Source organism: Semicossyphus pulcher, unplaced genomic scaffold (assembly GCF_022749685.1).
Source record: "Semicossyphus pulcher isolate SPU_LCO1_2020_fin unplaced genomic scaffold, fSemPul1.0.p SCAF_8, whole genome shotgun sequence".
Classification (NCBI taxonomy): domain Eukaryota; kingdom Metazoa; phylum Chordata; class Actinopteri; order Labriformes; family Labridae; genus Semicossyphus; species Semicossyphus pulcher.
In genome coordinates, this window is record NW_027211759.1 from 20,071,595 (window position 1) to 20,092,270 (window position 20,676).

The window sequence follows — 20,676 nt, forward strand, 5'->3', positions numbered from 1 at the left end:
GCGTAGTGTGCAAACTGTTATGGCTCTGAAGGCCAACTAAGCAAAAGGACAAAACTGGAGGATTAGCGTGTGCAGTGGGAGTGGGGACTGGACCAGGAGAGCAGGCCCACAGTGACACACATCATGCTGCGGGGACACTAGGGTCCCTGTTTGAGCCCCCTTCTGTGTGGCGCTTGTTTTTTTCCCCCCTGCAGTCTCCTCGGTTTGGATGGTTGAGCACAAGGGCTACTTTGAAGGAGACCCCCGGTGGCCGTGGATTGGCCGAAGCTGACAGACTGCTTGCCAGCTATTGCTGATTTAAAACACTTGTCCACTAATACCACTGCTGCAGCACACTTCGCTGTGGTCTCCAGTATGGTGAGGGGAGGCTGGAGGCATAGCAGGAGTGCAACTGAACCATCAGTTCTGGTGTAGCGGGTTACTTTCCGTCTTTTTTTTCTCTGCACTGTGAAGGATTACATTCCAGTTTTCAAGGACTTTTTTCTGTGCTGGAAAAAACACCTCAGACAAGGTCATTTTTAAAATTCAAACTCCGGATAGAGGACTGCTCCAGGGGAGGATGAAGCTGAGGAAACAGGTGACAGTGTGTGGAGGGGCCATATTCTGTGTGGCTGTTTTCTCACTGTATCTGATGTTGGATCGAGTCCAACATGACCCCGCGAGGCGACAGAATGGCGGGAACTTTCCACGGGTAAGAATAATGGCTGTTGTGTTTCATTTGATGAGTGAAACCGGCTTTCTGTTGCACCACGTTTTGCATGTTTTGTTTTTATACACCAGATGTTAGATCAAAGCAGAAATGGACATGAAGCCTTTTCTAAGTACCAGTTGCTTATGTTTGCATCTGACAAAAACACAAGAGCTTAATATGCATTGTTATGTTTTATAAGCACATGTAAATTTTACGTTACTGTCAAGGTTTAGATGTTGATCTCGATTGCCGATTGATCTCCTACTGCTATCTGTTACCTTGTCTGAATCAGAAGATTTTACACATCTTCTAAATGTCTTGACATAAAATGTTTTTACTGCCACAGACAGGAAGAATGTGGGTTTGGTTGACAGATGTTTTCTGATGTTGCACAGCTGTATGATTTATTATTTTTGTGTGTGCTTTTGTTTTTAGAGCCAAATCTCAGTTTTGCAGAACCGGATAGAGCAGCTGGAGCAGCTCCTGGAGGAAAACCATCAAATCATCAGCCACATAAAGGACTCTGTGATGGAGCTCACAGACACAGGAGCTGTGTCTCCCAGCGGCCACCTGCCATTCAGAAGTGCCAATGGTTCCTGGGTCCTTCCCTTCGATGGCCGCCCCACTTTCCTCGCTGTTAAGCCCCAAGATTGCCAAATTTCTGTAGGCAGCCGTGGTCAAGCAGATGTTCAGGTGGGTTGCTAAAAAATGTGTTGTTATTGCTGTATTGTAGATGTTATAGCTTCCTTATTTTGAGCAAATCACAAGTGTGTATTTTTCTTCTTAGATGCTGGATGTGTACTCCCTCCTCAAGTTTGACAACCCTGACGGTGGCGTATGGAAGCAAGGCTTTGAAATTACTTATGACCCTGAAGAGTGGGCCAATGAACCGCTGCAAGTGTTCGTAGTCCCGCACTCCCACAATGATCCAGGTGAGCATAGAGGGCAAAACCTCCAGCAACACTTTCATGAAAGGTGCACACATCTCAGTGCTACTTTAAAGTTTGTCCGATCAAAATATACCACAAATGTGTTGATCTGAAAGGCAGCGAACACGAGGCCTTAACTGAATGTATTAATTCTCATTATTATAAGCATAAATTTGACGTGATTGACAGCTCAGCCACAGACAATGAAATCACACAGATATTGGCTTAGGAAAACTCGAGCTATTTAAAGGTCGGATTGGCTGAGATTTTATTTTTGGATTGACATTTCCATTAGACTTGTTTACCAGCCAGCCACATCCTTTCTAAATTGACAGGTATTGATGTGTTGACAGGCTGCAGAGAACGTCACAGGCCTCATTTTAGAGCTCAACTTGATTAAACTCTGCTGCAAAGTTATTTAAGTCATTTTTATGCAGCATTCAGTTTCCTGCGTTCACACAAGCAGAAGTCACACTGTCAGCTACGTAGCTTCACTGGTAATAGGCTCGTTTCTTTAAATGCATTATGGATTTTAAGGGTTTTAGTGAAGTAAAGTTAAGCAGGTCAAACAAGGTGTCCTTCACAACTGACCACCAGCTCTGGGTCACTTAAATATCCTCGTCTCTGTGGCCTTGTTGTGAGTCTACATGACTGCAGAATTATCACCATGAAATACTGTATGAGCCCACAGCTAAATATTTGACATGATATTTATAGGCGATGGTATTCCACATTTTGGCGCACTAAAAAGCGCAAAGAAAGTGCCTTTTAGTCACTTTCCTTAAAACCACTCTGCTGCTAAATAGCTTTCTGAGGGGGAACAGCTCCACTTGAATAAAATATGAGTTTTATTTTTGATTCAGTGCAGCCTTTTTCCACCGAGTCTCTTACCTGCCCTGACTTCTTGTCTTTGTAAGGCCAGCTAGATAAAACCAATGTGGGACTGATGAGGTAGAAGTTTTGTGTTGGACGGTCTGTTTGCAAACCGAGGTGTGAAAATTGATCATATTTATCTTCCTGTTTTGTTAGGTTGGATCAAGACTTTTGACAAGTACTTCACAGACCAGACGCAACACATTTTAAACAACATGGTGGTGAAGCTGGCTGAGGATCCTCGTCGAAAGTTCATCTGGTCCGAGATTTCTTTCTTCTCCAAGTGGTGGGAGAGCGCAGACATACACAAGCAGGAGGCGATGCGCAAGTGAGTCACGCTTAAGTTGGAATAAGTTCCTCGATGCCTGCTGGCCTTAAGTGCGTGTGTGTTTTACACAATGGGTAGTATCTAGCTGGCAGAATGTGGCTGCTCTAAAAATAGTTTATCTGCTTAATGTGACTCTCCCTCTTTCGGGCTGGATTATCCTCACCTTGCTTTCTTAATCCTCTCTGTTCAACAGACTGATCCTCGGAGGACAGCTCGAGATTGTGACGGGAGGATGGGTGATGACGGACGAGGCTAACGTTCACTACTTCGCTATGATAGACCAGCTCATTGAAGGGCATCAGTGGCTGGAGAGAAATCTAGGTACACACAGAAATAAGAGTTTATATTTAGATGGTTTTTTTTGCCTCAATCTTTAAATCTAAAATTAAAATGATAACACTATTCACTGCTTGATGATAAAATCTGAGCCTTTCATCCTGCATGAGTGTAGCCTCTCGCTCAGTGGGTGATAAAATGCTTTGTGCTACTTTCGCTGCTTCCTGCTGTGGAGAAATGCTATCACAAATATGCATCTCTTCCTTTATCTGTGATTTAACCTGAAGTGTGTGCTCCCCGCTCGCTGTCATAGGTATAACTCCTCGCAGTGGGTGGGCGGTCGACCCTTTCGGCCACAGCGCTACTATGCCTTATCTGCTGAAGAAAGCCAACCTGACCAGCATGCTCATCCAGCGGGTCCACTACTCCATCAAAAAACACTTTGCCTCCACGCGCAGCTTGGAGTTTATGTGGAGGCAGGCCTGGGGTGAGTGGACTGGAGATACGGACGTTATGTGAATCATGTGCTTATCTTTGTTAAAGCCCATGATGCAGGATGAGTCATGGGTTCTTATCATGGCATTTGAAAGTGAGGGAAACTTTTGACGAACATGCAGCGCCTAATCCGCTGAGAGGAGCAATCTTCATTATTATTTCTTAATGAATTGAACATCTGCTGCAGATTTGCAGTCCATTTGTTCGTTCCTCTGATATGACACAATTAGATACGATCAATTTGAGATAATTGGTTCTTTTGGGGATTCATTTTGTAATAAAGAGTTAGTTTTTGCTCCTTCTTCCTGTCCCAAGTGAACACTGCAGACATAATTTAAAATTACCATAAATTGTCATTTGAATTACATTAGTACATGCATGATATGTCACGAGTTAGGATGTGATTACAGTCTTGTCTCATGAGGCTAACAACGGATATCTCTCAAGTCAAGGTTTGTTTGTTTTTCTGCTGCTTTGACAGACACCGGATCCAGCACAGACATGTTCTGCCACATGATGCCGTTCTACAGCTACGACGTGCCTCACACCTGCGGACCCGACCCCAAGATCTGCTGCCAGTTTGATTTTAAGAGGTTACCAGGTGGCCGGATAAACTGTCCCTGGAAGGTGCCACCAAAAACTGTGGTGGAGGCCAATGTAGCAGAGAGGTGAGACAAGCGGGGGTCTGTGAGCTCCAACTTTTGGTGAGATTCAAAGTGCAAATGCGGACTGTACATCTATAAAACCAATGTTATGATTTGTATTGGAGCTATAAAGATGCTGGGATTTGGTTGGGCTGATGTATCGGCTAAAATAAGATAATTACACATTTATAATTATTGCAGTATATTAGAGATGACAAGGTGTTAAGTTGAATCATTTACTCCGATAGTTACAGCTTCTGAAAAGTACGAAATGGCACGCTTTCTTTTTCTTTTGCAAGGGTGAAGTGACATGACAAGGTTTTTGAAGACAAATAAGTTGGGTTTAGTAATTTATTTGGTACATTTAAAGATATAATCTTGAAGATTTCACTTTCGTTCTTGGCGACACCTTTAGGTGATAAACGGTAATTGCGGGAGCACACTTCCCAGATATCCAGACAGTGTTGCATGTGTGACGTCCACGGTTGGCTCCGGTTGTAACTCTTGATTTTCTTCGCAGACCAACCACTGCTGGTTGATGGAAAACGCGTCACTAACTGGGCGCTGCTTGTGATTTTTTTCCATCTGTAATAATCCTACATACTGCAAATGCAAAGGCTTTCATCAGTGGACCATAGGCTCAATCACCATTGTGTTACCTCATTCGTCGATAGATAGAGACTTAACAGACATTAATTTACATGGGAATCTTCAAGATTATTACTTTCATGCCAGAAAGTAGTGAAAATCTTTTCAATTGATTAATTGAGAAATTGACCGGCAAATTTATGGCATTTGTTGTTGTAATTATTTAACAACACAAATCAATACAGAAATGCCAAAGACATCTTGATGTAATACTGAAACACAAGCCCTTTTTACACTGCGGTTCTACCTCAGCGCCGTAACGAAGCTCCGCCGCCATGCAGCCTTTGTCATTTTACATTGGACCGCGCAATGGCGGCGTAAAGTCGCCCCAGTGTGGTCTTATGCAGCGTTCCGGCGTTGTTGAAGCAAAACGTGCGCGAAGTGGAAACAAACAGCGCGTGCTACAAATACACACACAAGGTGCTGCTCCGCCCTGCCGGCTCTGCTGTTTACACAGACGCTGTTTCGCCTCTGTTACTACCTCCAATGCCGGCTCAGATGCGGAACGATTTAACTCCACCACTCCGCCTCCGTGTGTTTTACATCGAAGACGGAATGTAAAAGATGGATAATAATGCCACCTTGAACTGGCAGTGTAAAAGGGACTATAGTTGCATAGTTTGTCCACCACAGCACAGTTCTCAACAGCAAAATGTCCGGCTCTCTTTGCATAACTGCCTAGTCCTCAATACCAAACTTAATAGATCCTAATCAAAACAGTTACAACGTCAAAAAATCCACATTTCTAAACAGTGATTCCTTTTTGTGTTCTTCAGATACACAGCAGACTGGGCAGTGCTGTCGTAGCTCTGTATTATCTGTCCCAGTCCCTTACAGTTAAACTTAACTTGAACTTAAGCCAATGATAACAGCCACAGAGGGTGAATGCACGGAGGGAGACTGACATAGACTGCAGACTTTCTTGCAGTCGCATTAAACCTAGAGAACTTTCCAGAGGACGTTTCACTGGCTAATGGAAAATACCCCAAGGGCTAATTTCATCCTCCTCTTTCCAAGGTCACAGTGATTTTCTTCAAGCTGGCCAATCCAAAATGGTGCCGCTTAAATGCCAAGAAATTTGCCCTTTAAGTTTCTCTTTTTTCCCCCTCCTCTTATCTCTTTCAATTTCCTCAACCAGGGCAAACCTGCTCCTGGATCAGTACCGTAAAAAGTCCAAACTCTACCGCAGCAAGGTGCTCCTCGTCCCCCTGGGAGATGACTTCCGCTACGATAAGGCCCTGGAGTGGGATCAGCAATACATGAACTACCAGAAACTGTTTGACTACATGAATTCTCACCCAGAGCTGCACGTACAAGTGAGTAATAATTTGTCGACCGTCACGAGTCAAATTTATGTTGTTCTTTCTTTTTGATTTGTTTCAGTGCTTCTCAGCGTGTGATGTACCCAGTACCTCTGTGTTCAGCCGTTCTTGTCACAATGAATCATGCAGTGGTATTTTAACACGCTGACAGAACAAAGAATCTGTCAGCGCCTGGTTCACATGGTGCCATGTAAGATGACAGGTGCATGCATAAAATGAGAGATGTTCTTTTTTGTTTGTTCAGCTGTGTTTGATTGAACTTTTTGTTTGCCTGTTTGCTCTTTCAGGCTCAGTTTGGGACTCTCACCGACTACTTCAATGCTGTGTACAAAGCACAAGGAGTGGCCCAAGGATCCAGACCTGCAGACTTCCCAGTGCTGAGTGGAGATTTCTTTGCCTATGCAGACCGTGAAGATCACTACTGGACCGGCTATTTCACCTCCCGGCCCTTCTACAAGAGCCTGGACCGTGTGATAGAGTCGCACCTCAGGTGAGGCAGATATGATCGCATGTGACTGATAGCATGGTGTAGTACTAGTACTGTAGCTGTTTATGTAAATGAGTTCTACTTTAAAACTATCTTTCATGTTTTGCATTGCAAACAAGGTATAAGTGGGGTGTACCAGGTGCATACATGTACCTGAAAGAGCCTGTATACAAATTAAAGGCACAGTCTAAACAAAACGTATTATTGGAACGTGGTATCACTCCACATATACAAGAACAAAAACACAACAACGCAACAATATTAACTTCAATTTAATGTTTTCATTATTTTCATATTTGTATTTTTTTGTAACCAAGTCACAAAAACAGTCTTATGTTACAAAAAGTAACACATAAAGCTTGTTTTTCATACGTCTCATATCACACACTTTTCATCTGGATATAGTAAATGGTAATGCCCTGCGAGGCAACTGATGAACTAATAATTCACACACATTCACACACAGCAGGCTCTGCCTCCAGCATCAATTTGGGATCAGAATTTTGCCCAAGGATACGTTGCCTGGAAACAATATGCACCATTAAATCTAATAACTTTTTACTTACTTTATGTCTTTATTTCAGACTCAGGGGGATCCAGATCACAGAACACAAAAAACAGACACACACACAAAAGAGAAAAAATAAAATACAAAGCCTTCCACAATGTTCAATGTCTAGCATACAGACAAGTTCGCCAATGGTTCCACAGTCTGGAAGAAAATCTGACAGAACTGCGTACAGGGTTAGCCAGAACAGCGATTAAGTCGTTTTCTGACTCAGATGCCCTACACATAAATCTATACATCAGGTTACGTAAAACAGCAGAGCAGGTAGGGACCCCGACACCGACAAACATATGGCTTGCACTGGAGCTTCTTGAAGCTCTCAGCAGCAGCCTCATGCTGTCATTATAAGCCACTGTGAGTTTTCTAATGCTGCCTTGTTTATAACGACACCACGAGTAGGCAGTATACAAAGGTGTACAATACACTCTAAAGAGTGAGATCTTCACAGATACAGAGCACATGCTAAACTTATGACACAGCACGTTCGCTTGAGCATACAGCTTCCGACGCTGCCTACATATATCCTTGTCATCAGACAGGTCATTTGCGATAATATGGCCCAAATATGTAATCTCACTGCACACACTGAGTGCAGTGCCAGACAGATAATAAGAAAAAGCCGGCTTCCAATATGTAAATTTGTGTCTTACATTACAGTGTTTACATATTTGAACTAGCAAAAGTCAGAAAGACATTACTGTTAATCCTTTGTGAATATTTAACTGTTGTCTTTTACAGATAGACGTGTTTGTGGTTCCCCTAACCGTCCATGCTCGCTTTGTTTACATTTCTTTTTGTTCAAACTTTATTGAATACTTCTTCAGTGTACAAACATTTGTTTACCTTTAGTGGGGGCTGGACAATAACGTTTGTATATGTCACCAAGTTCACCATTGGGATTGGGTCTTAGACGTGTTGACAGGAGGAGCTGGGGATCAAACTACTAACTTTAATTGGAGGGCGGCCCACTACACTATCTCTGAGCCACAGCCACTCAGTGTTAACATACCTTCAGTTAATATAGTCAGATTAATTATTGATCAGGGACTTCAACTGTATATTGAATCTTTCCTATGTCCCTCTACTGTTAACTGTATCTGCAGCTTTAACTTAAACTGCATGTTTGTTACACACAAGTGCATATGAGAAAGTAGCCTGAGTCCCAGAGTTAGATTTCACAGCAGTTTTCTGGATACAACCATGTGTAACAGTTCCTCAAAAACTTTCCAGAGAATGAAGAGTTGATTTTACACAGATACAAAATCTAAGCTCACCTTCAGCTGCCCAAATGAAGCTGCTATGTGTCACTGTAAATGGCTCCTCAGAGCTAACTCTTTGACGATGTCCTTCAGGGGGGCAGAGATCCTCTACAGCCTGGCGGTTGCAAACGCTCGCCATGCTGGCATGGAAGGACGCTACCCGGTCTCAGATTATGCCCTGCTGGTCGATGCGAGGCGGTCTGTTGCCCTCTTCCAACATCATGATGCCATCACCGGCACCGCCAAGGAGAACGTTGTGGTTGACTATGGCACCAGGTAAGGATGTGAGCTTTAACAAAGAAAGGACAGTTTGACTGTTTGAAAATGTAATTTAAAAAGCATGAATAAATTGTACCTTTACATTTTAGTCCACTGTCTCAGGGGCGATATTTTACTTGCTCACTTTAAAGCAGAATAATAAGTCGTGTGCTGTGATTGCTCCACTGAGCCATTTGCTGATTCTTCCTCTTTCTCCTTAGATTACTGCGTTCACTCATCGGTCTGAAGAGAGTAATCATCAACGCTGCTCATTTCCTGGTGATGAAGAACAAAGAGTTTTATCGCTTTTACCAGACGGAGCCATTCCTGGAAACGGTAAGAGGATATATGCAGAAACACTTCCCTGACTTTATCAAAAACAGTCTGAAAAAGCTGCATACTTGTTTCCTCGAGGAAGTGTTCGGTATGTTTTTCACGCTATTTTTCATTTCTGTAGGATGACAGGCGTGCTACCCAAGACTCTCTGCCTCAGCGCACTTTAATCGAGCTGGACCCAGCAGGGCCGAGGTATTATCAGCATCCCCTCGCATCTTTAATCTCCTCTGCCTCCCCCTTCAGCCACTTCTCCACCGTGCTGCGCGTCTGATTGCATTTCCCATCTCCCCACCAGGTACCTCGTTCTGTTCAACCCCATCGAGCAGGAGCGGCTGTGTGCAGTGACGGTGTTGGTCAACACGGTCAGGGTGCGGGTGCTCACAGAGGACGGACAGACCCTCCCCGTGCAGCTGAGCGCTCAGTGGAGCTCTGCGAGTCAGATGAGTGCAGAAGTGTTTGAGGTAAGAGATTAAATTCATTAGGCACCGCAGGTTTCTGCAGAGTGATATTGTCGTACAACAAGCTCAGCAGCAAACTGCACATTATGGTCCATATTTGACCTGTTCAGTCAAACAACTACTGTGCACTCAAAGCATTATAACAATGCTCAGCACATAGCCATTATTGTTAGGTGCTTAAATTGAAAGAGTATAGACTTGAGTCACAGTGATGTGAGTGAGCGATGTGAGCTGGTGCGGACAGCTGCACTGATGTACAATAAAGCATGTGTGTTTGTCAGACGGACGTGCTACAGACAACATGACTATAAATGGACAAGTCTAGACATGTTGGCGATGTGAAGCAGATGTTTCAGGGAATTATATACTGTTGTATATGTGAAAAAAAGAAGAAGTTGTGTTTAGTCTTTTGTGGCTCCAAAGACAGGAAATCAGATGAATTGCCTCAAGTCATGTCACTTGTGTCAGCGTCTGTGTTGCTGCTAAAGACTACAAGTCTGGAAATAAAGATAATCTGGGGGTGTGGGGTTAAAACATGAGGATTGGGATACAAAGGTCTGGTAAATTCACTTATCTGCTTGAGTCGAGCAGCTCAAAGCCACATCAGCACACACACACATCACTATCTGCACTGTCAACAGTCAAGTTGCGCTGTGGGTGATCTCTATCTACAGATTCTACATTTCTATGTAGGCAGGGACGTTGGATTTTAGGGACGGCAAGTGTTCTGGTTTCTGTTTGTAGTACGCTTGTAGTCTGAGAAACACTGACCAATCCTGTATCAGCAGGCTGTGGTGTATGCCTCTGTGTCATCCCGGCTCCCATCAGCGGCATCTCACGATGATTTAGCTTCCTCTTAATCTCTAAAAAACAGACATCTGCATGCTAACAGCTAACATTCTGTTATAGATCTAAAATTCAACTTGAGACAAATTCCTTGACGCTGTGTCACGAGAGCCGTTAAGCGTTCAGATTTCCCGACTTCCTCAAATGCAACAGAAATTATCGATCCGAACTCCATTCAACAAACGAGCATTTTAAAAGTTGTTTTCTTGTACTCTTGAGGACAGACCTGACGAAGCTTCATTTTGACTTTTTACTAATCTGCATCATGATTTTGAAATTTCAGCGAAGCCAAGACCCGTTAATTAAAGTCAATCACAAGAAAACCTTTTTTCTGTAAACAATGCAGCACGCGGAAGAGGAAGTCTTGACTGGAAGTCGCTTATCGCTAACCGCTGACTACATGCCCCAGCATGTTCACTGTTGTCCCCAGAGGCTATATCGTCAGCCGATGGGATCCGAGATTGCATTGTGGGTAATGTAGGCACAAGGCGTTCATAAGAAAGAAGATTGCATGGATTAAAAAGGACACCATCTCTGGTTCTGCTGTGTATCATCCAAGTCCACCTTTGTTGCAGTATTGCTTTGCTAAATCTGGAGTACTCTCTTAATTAACTCCATTAACGTGCCATTATTTTACTATACATAATGAATTAAGCTTCATGAGGTAATATTTGTATGCATTTATGTGCATTGGTAGCGCGACCCCTGACTCCTGAATGTTAACTATCAAAGGCTCTTTTCGACAGACACTGAAGCACTGTGTGACAGTGTCAGTAGACATTTCCCTGGAGTACGTATGCGTTGTTATGTAGAATTAAAAGTACTCAGGATAAAATAGAATTTTAAATAAAAAGGCCTCAAAGTCAAAGTTTCCTCCTCTTCTCTTTTGATGTGTCTGCCAGCTCGCTCTACTTATTTCTTTCAGTTCTCACAAAAAATCACGCTTATAGAATCTGCTTAAATCACATATTGAATCTGCTTGACCAAAACTATCTGCATTCATTTGTTGGTCTAAAATAAAAGTCCTTCCACCCACAGAAAGTCATAAATTAAAATGAGAAGCAGAGAAACACAGGCACATTAACACTATCACTCATCACGTTTTAATTATAACACACTGATGCTAATGTGTAAATGCTTTTAACTTTTAATGACCGCTTCATGGTCAACACTTGCTGTGCAGATTAGGAGGAACATTAACACAGCGCTGTTAAACACAGGCTTTTACACACCAGTGTTTGTATGATTGCGTTTTAATTAATTTATATTCAACCGTTCTTTCACCCTCCACCCAGGCCACATTCATGGTCCGCCTGCCTCCGCTGGGTCTGGCTGTCTTCCATGTTTACGACGCTCCTGACTCGCCCATGACACTCCGCTCCGACACCCTGCTCCGGCTGTCTGGTCGCGGCGTCACCGCTCGAGCCGCCGATCCGCTTCCCGTTCGCTCTCAGCAGTCGGACTCTCAGACCTTCTACATCAGCAGTCAGTCTCTCACTCTGGGCTTCTCTGGGACCACCGGCCTGCTGGAGGTTTGTGATTCATCGACCGTTTCGTCTATAGACTTTATATCTGAATGAAGGATTTGCTCGCCTGTTACGCCTTTGATCTTTCCGAGGATAAAAACCCAGAGCTTGATTTCCCAATAAATCCCAGCTGTTTGATCAAAGCGAACATGGCATGTGTTGTTGCTAGTCAAACATCCTTTCATCTCTTTTTAATTCCGTTTTTTTTCCCTCCTCTTCTGTCTTTCTTTTTTGTTTCATCTACAGAGTATCAAGCGCAAGGATGATCCCCAGGAAGTGAAGGTTCAGATGCAGTTCATGGTTTACGGCACTCGTCCCTCCAAAGACAAAAGTGGAGCGTACCTCTTCCTCCCCGATGGGAAAGCAAAGGTATTCCCTCAGTTGTTGTATCTTGGATGTTTACTTGCCTCTCAGGAGCTTTGATAGCGTCTCCTTTGCGAATTGTCGTTGAATCATGCTGGGGAGCTCGAAGGCAGGAAGGTGGGCACGCTGGGTGCTGTTTCATATTTTCCTGATTTAAATACAATAATCTCAGCGCTTCTTTTTCCATACTGTACCTCGTCACTTCATCCTCCTCTCGAATTTTGAGCACTTATTCAGTTTGTGACTCCGCTTTCTCTCCTCCTGCTCTCAGCCCTACAACCAGAAGGAGCCTCCCGTGGTGCGGGTGGTGGAGGGGCCTCTCTTCTCGGAGGTGGTGGCACACTACCAGCACTTTCAGCAGACCATTCGCATATACAACGTGCCAGGTAATAAACACAAAACTGCTAAATGGAAGCAGTTCAAATGGCTTCGCAAAAGCTTTTTATGTGTAGTTAAAAGGCACCAGATGGTTCGATGCAAAAAGGGACAATATGCTTGACAAAGTGACTATTTATAATTCAATTAGGTAGGCACTCTTCCTGTCAGCTGCCTGTTTCATATTTAAGGAGGCAAAAGAAAGTATTTGCAAGAACACATTTTCATTCACTTCCCTCTAAGAGTGGCCGAACTGTATTTATGGTTTGTATTATCAGGCGTGGATGGGTTGTCTGTAGACTTCAGCACCATGGTGGACATCAGAGATCAGACCAATAAGGAGCTGGCTATGCGACTAATCACTGACATCCAGAGTGGAGACGTCTTCTACACGGATCTCAACGGCTTCCAGGTGAGTCACAGCATCCGTAATCTCTATTTACAGATTCTACATATAAATGTAGGATCTGTAGGCAGGGACGTGGATTTCCGGGACGGCAAGTGTTCTGGTTTTCGTAAAGTAATATTGACCAATCATCTATCAGCAGGCTGTGGCAAATGCAGGCGGGTTGTAATGCGCCGTAACTTGAGATAAATTCCCTCGACGCTGTGTTACAAAAGCCGTTAAGTGTTCAGATTTCCTGATTCCTTGAATGCATCAGAAATGATCGATCAGACCTTCGAGCATTTTAAAAGTGGTTTTCTTCTCCTCTTGAGGACAGACCTGACAAAGCTTCATTTTTACTTTTTACAAATCTGCATCATGATGTTGGAATGTCGGCAAAGTTAAGACCCGATAATTAAAGTAAATCACCAGAAAGACGGTTTCTTTTTCTGTAAACAATGCAGCACGCGGAAAAGGAAGTTGTCTATCGCTAACTGCCGGCTACATGCCCCGTCGTGTTTGAAGGCGTCACCAGAGGCCATATCACTGTCAGACTATAGCTGATGGGATCCGAGATTGCAGCATCCACAATAAAGAAGAGTGTCTTTGAAAATTGGAAAGATAACAAGACATCAGTAATGTTTTTGAATCTGAGTATAGATGCATTTTTTTCCATGAAGTTAACTGTGCCCGACCTTCGTAATGGTTGTGGCTTTCAGATTTTTCCTTGTGCTCTAACTTTAACATCTTCTGTCGTTCTGTGTCTAATTTTATTGTAGATGCAGCCTCGTCATCACCACATGAAGCTCCCCCTGCAGGCCAACTTCTACCCCATGCCGAGCCAGGCGTACATCCAGGACAGTCATCACCGCCTCACGCTGCACACGGCTCAGTCTCTGGGCGTCAGCAGCCTGGAAAATGGTCTGTTTTTGTTATTGCATTTTGTTAAATGTTGTCATTTCTCTTCATTTACTTCTTCTCTTTCTCTTTTTTTCACTGTCCCTAACCTTTAATAGTATTATACCTCTCCCTCAAGAGCCTTTCAGAGTTCATGCTCCCACGTAAATGTACTCAGCTAATCCTTTTATCATGCTTATGTGAGTAATGGAGGCGCCTGTAAAAGGACGAATAGCTAATAGTGTTTTTATCTGCATTGAGTGATGTCTTCAAGTTCAATACAAAGGCTCTGTATCAAAGCCATTGTCCTTGCATCTCCTCCTTCTCCCTCAGGCCAGCTCGAAGTGATTATGGACCGGCGGCTGATGCAGGATGATAATCGTGGGCTGGGGCAGGGCCTGAAGGACAACAAGAAGACGGCAAACCGCTTCCGCCTGCTGCTGGAGAGGAGATCCCTGGGCAACAAGGTCAGAGAGATGACAGCGAAGGCGGTTATTGAAGCCGAGCGAACGCTCTTGACATTCCAGCCCACGTGTCTGAGTCTGCGCCGCTGATGAGCTCTGAGCACGGCTGTGGAATATAAGAGCTTGATGTCCTTCATTCTGTCTTCATTAACACCTTTGTTCATGTCGTGTTTTCACTTCTTATTACCTCCCGTCTGTCTCTTTGTTATCGTCTCTAACTTTGTTTTCCGTCTCCTCTTTTCCTGCTTCATTACCTTCAGCATGATGGCCTCTTTGCCAAACTCTCCTCCTACTTTCATTATTTTCTCTCCAAAATCTTGAGTGACGGAGTTCAAGAGGTAATGTTGCCTTGGCAACAGTGAGGATGCTTGTTAGCTCGCATCATAGCTTGTGATCTGTAGCTCCTGTTCCTATTTGTTTTTGCTTTCCTCCACCTCGTAGCTGTAGCCAAACCAGTCCATCTTTACGACAGCGCCTTCGAAAGAAACAAATGATATAATTTGTCTGTAAATGAAAAGATGTTGGCAGAGAATGGAAGTCGGCACTATTTGATCATCCAGCTCCGAGGAAAAACTGCTGACGCTGTTTGGGAAGAAGTTTTCCTGGCCTGATTTTGACATATCCTAAAAAGACATCACAGTGCTGTGGCTGAATCAAATATAGATCGATTAGTTCTGCCTGTCTGGATTACAATTAGAAAATAGCTCGTACGTAATAGAGCCCATTCCTCCTAGTGTGTTACAGCAGAAAAACAAATCCAGAGGCTGCTGCTTCAACCCGTCTCTTCCCTCCTCCAGGTGCAGGACAGCGCAACAACCAGCTTCCCGTCTATACTCAGTCACATGACCAACGCCTTCCTGAACCATGACGTCTTAGCGCTGCCCGTTCTGCCCAAAAGACGCGGGATCCCTCCTCTGCAAACCTTCGCCCCTCTCAAGTCCATCCTGCCCTGCGACTTCCACCTGCTGAACCTGCGCAGCATCCAGAGCCAGGTGAGGAGACAAAAAGATTATGATAATTTTGTTTTCACATATTCTGTGTTTTGACTTTTTAAAATGACCCCTGTGGTGACTCTGTGTGTGTGAGCAGCAGGACCCCCACTCTCCGTCTCCGTACACAGCCATGATTCTCCACCGTCTGGCGCTGGACTGCGGCCTGGAGGCTCAGAACCTCGGCTTCAACTGCACCACCACACAAGGACAGGTCAGGGTGCAAACACACACACACTCACACATAAATAACACACAAAAAGGACGCCCATCTGCTGTGTTTTTCCACCAAACTCTCCATCCTTTATGCATGAGCACAGATTGGTCTGACTGAGAAAAAGTAATTACATTTACGCTACTATATTTAAGTTCTACTAAAAGATACCCTTTCTAAGCTATACTGCTTAACAGCTGCTGTTTATTTTTCAGTTTAATATACATCATTGAAAACACAAGATTATCTTAAAATATGATCCCTACTACTATAAACAGAAATAAAGCAGATAAAATGAGCTTCATCTAAACTATCTACAACATTAAAGTGCAGCTTAAGTCTTAATGCACAAAGCGGGGAATTCATTTGTGGCTGCTGATAGCTCCATAAATTGCTCATCATTCGTCCCCACTATCTGCTCCGTCTCAGGTTCCGATTCACAAAGCAAATTGCACTGATGATATTCAAGCGCAAACACGGCCATAATGTTTCGGTGCAGTTTGCTCTTGTTTTGCGTCTGATTGTGGAGAGGAGCTGTCTGCACGTCCGCTCCTCTGCAGCGTGGAGCTGTGCTCTCAGGCATTAATTTAGCTCACACTGATGGTTCTCAACTCCATCTGCAGATCTGTGATGAGCAGGGAGAGGAGGGGGGCCGCTCTTATAATTGTAAAGTCCAGACTCGACAAGTGTTTACTCGTTTCACTGTCTGTAACGCAGCTTCATTTTTAAACAAGCGCACAATAGCAGCTCGTCCATATAATAATCCCTGTCAAGCGTCACAGCTCCGGAGCAGAGAGACGCTGTTTGCTCTGCAGCGCACTTTGGGGCGCTTTTAACCCTCTGCGTGTGCTTAGAGAATGAGGCAAAGTCTTTTTAATGTAGTAATTTTGTTTATGACAAATTATATTTAAAGTGTGTTATTGCTATTGCTTTTACTTAAGTGACTAATCTGATTATCCTTCCACCTTTGGATCTGTTTTCTACCTGTTAGCTAAACTTCCTCTTCCTCATATTTGCATCTTCCTTCCTGCACCTGTTTGTTTCTAACGCCGCCTGCCCTCCTCCCCCTCCAGCTGAGCGTATCAGGACTCTTCAAGAACCTGGACCTGCAGCTGCTGCAGCCCGTGTCCCTGACTCTGATGCACTCCAGCGCACCTCTTGCCAACGACTCCTCCATCAGCCTGGACCCCATGGAGATCTCCGCCTTCAAGCTCAAGCTGCGCTAAGAACCGTCCGCACTCAAAAGAGGCAATACAAACCAAACCAGACTCCTTGGACCAAGAACCAGGCCCACGTCGGCCACCGACCGGCAACAGAGGGGTCTGGATCTCTCTGTTTTTGTCAAGCAGAACCACAAACACTACAGCTGGGAGAGGAAGGGTCCACTGTAACAGGACTGACTGCACAGCAGGGGGCAGGCCATAGCTGTTACTGTGGATGTCTCCATGAGCAGCAAAAAATACCCGGTGATCTGGCAGCGAAACACGAAAGACTGCCAGGATCAGATAGAGCCGGGAATCTCTCTGTAATCGAAAATGAAATCTCATTTAGTTCTGCTTTGTAAGAACTCGTGTCTTTTTCTATCTTTGCTCCATCCTGGACTGAACTACTGAATGTAAATATATCCCAAATGACCTGAGGGGGGCCTGGGACTCGTGCCACATCAGAGTGCAATTTACAAAGCTTTATTTGGTGTATGGGTTTTTAATTTTTCTATGTCCGCAGTGAAGGAGACACATCACAGCGATTTTTGTTTTTGTACTCGACTGCAATTTAATTCTTCTTTTGTTCCCGACAGACTCGAATGCAGCAAAGAGAATGTGTTGTCTCTTCATCTCGACTCAAACCCCCAAGCTGCGGCTCTTTAAGCTAACGATGTCCGAGTCCAAGAGTCGGTCACTACGCGAAAACAATGTGATCATTTATCATATCAGACGACTGTTTACCTTCTGCTTGTGGATAGTCTGAACTCTTTCCTTTCTCTCACTCCTTTCCCCTCCTGAGCTTCTTCTTCTTCACTGATGAGCAAACTGTGGAGGAGGATGTGTGCATTTCAAAGCCCCTGTCAGTCATTCCTGTGCTCGTACTCCACTGCTGAGAGTCTGGCTGTGTTTACCACGCTGTATGCAGTAGAAGAGTAGACAAAGACTATACCTCATTTATTCCACGTGGCGGATATATCAGTATGTGTGTGTGTGTGTGTGTGTGTGTGTAGAGTATGTTGACGTGAGTAATGGGGAGTTTTCCTCGGGGTGTGTTGAGATTACAGTGTGCACTATCAGGGACCATTCACAGCACTGTTTTAGGTCTCATATGTTAGTTTGGCTGTCTGTGTTGAGCAGGGGGTCAGATCATTACAGGGGAGTTTTTCAGAACAAAAAATTAAAAGATTTTTTTCACTCAAATACAAAACAAACAAACACATTTTCTCCAGTGGTGTCTGGTTATGCATATAGATTTTGTTTTCAGACATCAGCCTGGAGCTGCTTCCATTGATTGTTTACATTATTGATCAACCCTTGTCAAAAATGTAAAAAGAAAAATTATTCTTAAAGGTATAATAAGTAGGATTTTTCCTTGCATTTTTACATAGCTGGGCCCCACCGACAGCATCACGGTTACCTTTGCGCTAGCATGCTAACCACCGGTTAGCTTGTCCTACCCGGTTTGAGGCACCTACCTGTCCAACAGAAAGAAGGCTAACTCTACATCGCTCTTTCGCCGTGTTCTGCCGCTCTGAATGGGGCCCAGCTGCTAATTTTAACCACTCCCACACTCACCTGTACGCTGTGATTGGCTCAGGGAATCACAACAGCGCCCCTCCTGAAAACGTCCCGTGCAAATCAAAACAACAGAATAGATGCAGAGGGAAGGCTCTCACAAGGTTCTGCACACACACTCACCAACACACATGTATAATATATATTATATTTGTAAAAGTGTATTTTATTTTTCTAGCAAAATCCTACTTATTTTACCTTTTTAATGAACTTCTAAAACGTTAAACCTCACAGCAGCACTTATTCATTCGAGAAGCAGAAATCTAAGTAATTAGCATTTAGCCGGCTAAGTGGACCTCAAAATAGATCAAAAGATCATCAGAATTGCTGTCGATTAATTTCCATTCCATGGTTTCAGCACTTTATCCGTCTCTAATATATCGGCCAACACCCTAATATAATGAAGCTAAAAGGAGTATCGTGTCTTTCAGAGCCAAATGCATTAATCATTTTTTATTTGGAGACACATCTTGCCTTTCCTGACAAGTGGTGATAATCCACAGAGCTTGCTGTAAGAAGCTGTGTACTGATTCTAATCAGATTTTGAGAGTGACTTGTGTTAAAATTGGAAGATAAATGAATACTTTTCTTATCAATAGACAAATGATTGAAGGTGTTTTTTAACCTTTGTTTCGACTGCTGTCTTCCTGCAGTCTTCCTCGATGGAATAAGAAAAGTGATTTGATAAGAAAAGCATTAAAAAGATCAGTGAAGACTAGATGAACCTTTTTGGACTTTATAAGATAAAGTATTCACAACCAGTATTCATACTAAAAAAAGAGCTACATTTTGAGTATGCTGTCGGTGTGCACTTTTGTGCGACCAGTCATTCCACAGAAGGGACAAGCTGCTCACAGCTGCTCAGAAACAGCCCAGAATACAAACAAAAAACGAATAGAAAAAGATCAGTTGACGTGTAATAGGCGACACCATTCTAAAGCCACGTTCCACCACTTCATGCACATATAAAACAGTAAAGTGCGTTAATTTCTCGTCTGATATCTGCACAAACACTTATGGAAGTGGGACGCGGCGTCAGTGTGTGAAAGCTGTGGGTGTGGCAGCGTTTCTGGAAGGAGATGTTGCTGCTAAATTTTTTAGATGTTAATTTTCAAAGCTGCGAGCGCTTTGAGTCGAATTCCATTCATCTCCATTGGTGCTAGAAATCTCCGGAGAGGGATTTCTCAAAAGCTCGACACATAAAACAAAAATTGTCTGCGTGTCAGGAAACCACTAAATTACTTAAGCTAGAAAATGTGTTAATTTGGCTGAAGAGGCCCCTTTTAGGAATACGTTGTATGAACCCAAAACGGGGCTGCTCAGTTTCTCCAAATGAGCTGCAGTTTATTTTAATTTGTATCGCAGCTCCACAGTGCTTCTTATCCCGAGGCACTCTGCCTTTTTCTGTCGGTGCGTATCTGTGGAGGATGTTATCATCTGTGTCCAAAGCGGAGTCCGGACTCCTCACACCTCACCTGTGTCACACTCTGTGCTGCAGCACCTTCTCACCCTGCCCCGCTGTGTCCCATCACTATAACCGCTCATCTGCTTCATTCTCCTCATGAGGCCTCCTGCTGCTTCGTCGCTCTCCTCCTCCGGCTGATGTCTGGTCTGCCATAGTTCAATAAACCCCCGCTTTCCCTCTCTCTCTTCACATCTCTGTGAGACCAGATTTCACTGCTTCTTGAATTGCACTTTCTCCTGTCGTCTCATGACCTTGCCATGACCTTCTCTTCCCTCTTTGTTTGTGTCCAAGTCTGTGTGTAAATGTCTTTTTAATTTTTCTCAAATGTGATATCTATGTAGCGCTGTTTCTGTTTGTTCAGAGGTAATATATGAAGGCCGGGTCACGTCTGTGTTTGTTAATTCATGATGGATTAAAGCTGCAGTGGAACAGGAGAGACGGGAGTGAATAAAGATCACTTTATCTAAAATTTATTAGATTTCTTCACTCTTTTTATTGCACCTATGAATCTCTACTGTATTCATGATGTCTTCCTTAGTGTTATTAAAGAGCTTTATTTCTCTGTCAGTAGGGGGCAACATTGAGTCAGTGCACAGCACAATCCATGCCTACAGATTTTTCCATTATTCTCGGAGAAGTGTGGCAAAGCAGCCCCTTTACTGTCCACAGATTTACTTCTCAGTGGTTGACCATGGAGGACATTTAACTGAGCACGTGCAGAAGCTGACTCTTATCATTGATACAATTAATAGCAGAAGGTTTTCAGCCATGTGTGCCCCCTCTGTGTAGCCGTGGTGTTG

The 20,676-nt window shown here is 43.8% G+C and overlaps 1 protein-coding gene across 1 annotated transcript; it reads left to right on the plus strand.

The window, feature by feature from the left end:
• Positions 1–82: 82 nt before the first annotated feature.
• On the plus strand, positions 83–20,345 carry man2a2 (mannosidase, alpha, class 2A, member 2). The gene is made up of 22 exons (XM_069686651.1): positions 83–691; positions 1,127–1,384; positions 1,479–1,623; positions 2,650–2,821; positions 3,015–3,142; positions 3,411–3,584; positions 4,074–4,260; positions 6,023–6,200; positions 6,494–6,696; positions 8,614–8,796; positions 9,000–9,114; positions 9,236–9,306; positions 9,410–9,575; positions 11,714–11,950; positions 12,191–12,313; positions 12,579–12,693; positions 12,961–13,094; positions 13,847–13,988; positions 14,298–14,431; positions 15,226–15,420; positions 15,518–15,631; positions 16,705–20,345. Exons 1-22 carry the CDS (start codon positions 560–562, stop codon positions 16,855–16,857), a joined length of 3,459 nt encoding a protein of 1,152 aa, XP_069542752.1. The 5' UTR covers positions 83–559; the 3' UTR covers positions 16,858–20,345.
• Positions 20,346–20,676: the final 331 nt, after the last annotated feature.